This window comes from Drosophila willistoni, assembly GCF_018902025.1.
Source record: "Drosophila willistoni isolate 14030-0811.24 chromosome 2R unlocalized genomic scaffold, UCI_dwil_1.1 Seg200, whole genome shotgun sequence".
NCBI classification, from domain to species: domain Eukaryota; kingdom Metazoa; phylum Arthropoda; class Insecta; order Diptera; family Drosophilidae; genus Drosophila; species Drosophila willistoni.
In genome coordinates, this window is record NW_025814051.1 from 1,399,184 (window position 1) to 1,403,309 (window position 4,126).

Genomic DNA, 4,126 nt, shown 5'->3' on the forward strand with positions numbered 1-4,126 from the left:
ATGTATATATTTCAGTAGAAATATATACATACATATAATATAAGTATGTATTTCATTCATACGCTTGTTGAAATTATGTATTTATAATCCAAGAGAAGATGCTCTTACTAATTCCCTTATTAATTGAACTACATGACCATCTGCTACCCATTTCAATGCTTCTCAACATCTTGTCCGGCTTATGATATACATAGTTATATTCCCATAATGAAACCCTTTTCAGCAATCGTTAAGCAGTTGCTACACTCTGCTCTTAACACATGGCAAATGGAATGGCACAGGCTCAAGTAGGAGCAGTCAGCATTGAATGTATGCACATAAATCCTTAGAGTGTGCACTTAACTCCTTTTTATGCGACGACAAAGTACATTTACTAATGACCAAGTCAAACAATAGCTGTGACCAAGACGCAAGAGCACAAAATAGGAGTAGAAAGCAGCACAAGAAGTGGAACTGTGGCAGTAAACTGGAGTAAAGTGGAAATAACAGCCAACAGCCAGGCAGGGAGCACAAAGGAGAAAGAAACGTTGGTAGAGGCCACGAAGTAGCAATTTACGCGCTCAAGATGGTGACAAAGCACGCCAGAGCTCTTGGTGGGAGTAAGAGAGTAGAAAAGATTGAGAGAAAGAGAGAGAGAAAAGAAGACGGACCTGGAGGCTAAGGAATAAGAGTTAGAGCCACAACAGTCTACCGGCTTGAGATTCAAGTGTTGGCAGCAGCGGCATGTTAATTGCAGCAGCGACAGCAGCAACTGCCAACAGTGGAAACAGCGTGTTTAAATAGCGTGAATTCGCTCAGGCACACAAACACACACATACATACACAATTCCCACTATGTATTATGTAGTAATTGAAAAGCAACGAAACATTTCCATGGAGGCTATTAAATACCCTTATGAATAGTAGAGTCATACATTTATTTGAATAAAATTATTTAAAATGATATTAGTATTAGCCGTTTGCTTAGAATTTATTCTAGAATTAATGAGGCTATAAGTTATCCGTTAATGACTTTTGTTGTTTTTAAAATTTTTAAAGAAATTGAATGTCATTTTTAATAAACAATTTGAATATTTTAAAAATTTTCTATAATTCCAATATCTGATTAACATATTTAAAATTTTATTGAGCTAAGCGAAATTTAAGACCTAAAAACGAAACGCATTTTACTTATTTATTATACTGAGCTCTTATACAAAAGCTTTATCAATAATTTTATTATTTTCTCTATTAATTTTTATTTGGTTAACATTTCTGTAAGAAAATCACAAACAAATAATGCTTACTGAGCCGTCGAGGGTAAAGTAAAGGATTTTATTCTATCATTATCTTTTGGTTCATATACCCTTTTCCAGTTTTCGCATTTTGAAGCATTTAAAAAATTGTAACCCGAAAAGTTTTTTTATGCCAAGCAAGCGGAAAAATATTTTGTGTTGCATACACGCAGGCTGAAAAAGGAAAGCAAAAAAAAAAACTTTATGGCGAGACCTAGTTGAAAATGTTGATGAAGTAATTAGTTTCATATGCAAAATGCAAGTATATATGTGTATGTGTGTGTGCGTATGTATACCCGTCGGCATGTGTGCGTGTGTGTGTGTAGCACATAGAAAACTGAAATTGAATATATATAGTAGATATATGTATGTATGCAGAACTTTAACCAGGGACAAAAGCATAAAAGGAGAAGGCCAAAGTCGAGCCGGGGCTTGGGCATTGTAAAACTTTTTCCATTTATTAAATTTCCCACACGAACAATACTCTATATATATATGTATACAATATGTATGGCATTCATGTGTGTGTATGCGTGAGTGAGTTTGTGTGTATTGAATATTGTTTAATTATTTGTGCGAAAAATTACAGCAACTTCATGTAGTTAAGGCAAAAAAGTTATTTTGTTCTCCTATTTTGTAAAATCAAGTTGGCAGGGAGTTGTTGTCAGTCAGTTGTCAGTTAGTCAGTCAGTCATCAGTGTTTTTCCTACATTATTTTCCTTTGTATGTTGTTTGTTTTGTTTTGTGTTTTTAATGGATTTACTTCCCTTTAATAGCTATGAAGAATACATTGATCATTTTATTACAATTAAAGATGTACGCTATTTGCGAAATATCAAAGTTCAACGCAAGTTAATCAAAAATGCCTGCGGTAAGAGTTGTGTCGGCAATTTATTGAGTCGCAAGGAATTTGTGTCGCGCCGTGAAAAGGCCTTGGACATGCTACAACCGCCTGGTCTAACTGATTCGCAACTGTTCGGTGACCATTTGAATAGCAATGATCAGGTGCTGAAACAGTTAGCCAGGCGGGAGAAAATACTTATGCAGAAGCGCATATCGGTAAGTTGTTTAAGAGTTGTACGAACAGTTTTGTAATTATGTAATTTTTTAGACTGTTATTTTCCTTATAATGCGCTCAAGTCGAGGCCTCGAAATCTCAAGTTTTATTGACTTGGAGCAGAGTTTTCGTGAAGCGCATTTTCATAGCTCCCATCCAAATTATATCGATTGGCGTGGCATATTCGAGGGTAAAGTAAAACTAATGCCACGTAAACATGATCTCAGCCATTTTGATTGGCATAAGAACAGTACCATCTTTAATAACAGTGACAATTTTCTAATTATCTCCGAGGGAGCACATAGTTTACTCCTAATGCATTGCGGGGATCATAAGATGATTTGTGTGAATGCTGGCTGTGATTGTCCCTACTCACGGAATGCCACACGTTCAATGTTCTATTCAAATACCTATGGCAATGTGATATTCTTTGATCACAGTATCAGGCGCATGAATTAATTGATGAAAAGAAAATATAAAAATAAATGGCAGCTTTAATGTAGTCAATTTGTAGTGGGCTGTTTGTTGTCTGCTTCGGACATGTGTCCGGCGTGTCCATGGCGGAATTTGTCGTTGACAGTTTACGTAAATTGCTTTTCATATCTTATCAGTTTTGTGGGTGTATTTGTGTGGGCGTCTGTGGGACTGGCATACGCCTTCCGTTGATGTTTTTGATGGACACTCTGAGGGCTGTTCCCCTCCAACGTTCCCAACTTCTTTGTCCTCACCCCCTTAGCACAGGAAATTAACCAAGCTTTATCATATTTTGCATTTACAGTGATGACTTGATGCCTAGAGCTGGGCTGCCCATCTACGTGTGTGTGTGTGTGTGTGTGTGTGTGTGTGTGTGTGTGTGTGTGTGTGTGTGTGTGGTATTTGCCGTGTCACTTTCAATTAAACTACATAGTATGGCATCATCTAATTGGCAGTCAGTTTGGGTAAATTTGATTTAGTTTGTGGTTGTAAGGTTTCAAAGTAATCTGTATACTGATAGATTAATGTGCTTTTGTTGGGAATTTCAATTTATTGACATATAGGATAAGGATTCAAAATTAACTCAAGTAAATTAATACCATAAGAAATGACAGAAGTTAATTGTGTTTGGTAAAACATAAAGTTAGTCAGTAATGAAAGGTAATTTAAATGCGATTAGATCTTTGAATCTCACATAACTCAATGGGTAATTATTATATTTAAGTAAGTGAACTGGTAAATAAATTTCGAATTAACGTTGAATGATTTCAATATAAATAAACACCAATGTGATAGCAAATAAAGAACAAGAAGTTTTCTGTCATATATATAAGAGCACAAAAACGTTTCCTTATGTCAAATTTTGTTCTACTTTCAACAAATATTTTTTAATGTATTCCATGCAACTAGTTCACTTCATTTTCACAACTTATTTTATTTCCATTTTCTTATTGCTTAGGGTCTCATTTCTATTTCATTTTCTGTACTTTCGTTTTCCCCTTTGTACACTCAATAATTTCAAGCATGTCGTCCTCTTTGGAGCATCTACATTTTGATGTTTTTCCCTAAAGCAATTTCCACCTATTTCCTTTTTCAAATTACCGTTATTATGGATAAGAATTTTGCATATTTTATGTACATATACATATTTGTAAAATAACTAAATAAATCTAAATAATAAATTACCCCAAATTATGATTTAAAAGCTAGTTGGAATGGCATATAAAATTTAATTTGCATATAAAATTAGCTGCTAATTTATGCCATAAACCAACAGGACAGAACTCTCTCTGTTTGAGTGAGAACGGCAGCTAGAGGGAAG

The 4,126-nt window shown here is 34.9% G+C and overlaps 1 protein-coding gene across 2 annotated transcripts; it reads left to right on the top strand.

Annotated features, from left to right (window-relative positions):
• The first annotated feature begins 1,955 nt into the window (after positions 1-1,955).
• Positions 1,956-2,833, top strand: LOC6641672 (cilia- and flagella-associated protein 299). Of its 2 annotated transcripts, XM_047010991.1 has the most exons (3): positions 1,956-2,333; positions 2,386-2,521; positions 2,601-2,679. In XM_047010991.1, the coding sequence occupies exons 1-3, from the start codon at positions 2,028-2,030 to the stop codon at positions 2,612-2,614; spliced, it is 456 nt and encodes a 151-aa protein (XP_046866947.1). In that variant the 5' UTR covers positions 1,956-2,027; the 3' UTR covers positions 2,615-2,679. The 2 variants fall into 2 exon arrangements, with proteins under 2 accessions (XP_046866947.1, XP_002064612.1); XM_002064576.4 differs by having other exon boundaries at positions 1,957-2,333; positions 2,386-2,833.
• The last annotated feature ends 1,293 nt before the right edge of the window (positions 2,834-4,126 follow it).

Excerpts from the sequence above, each read along its gene's own strand:
- LOC6641672 (XM_002064576.4), top strand. The coding sequence starts at position 2,028 with ATGGATTTACTTCCCTTTAATAGCTATGAAGAATACATTGATCATTTT. Across the intron at positions 2,334-2,385 it reads TTATGCAGAAGCGCATATCG|ACTGTTATTTTCCTTATAAT; the intron begins GTAAGTTGTTTA and ends GTAATTTTTTAG.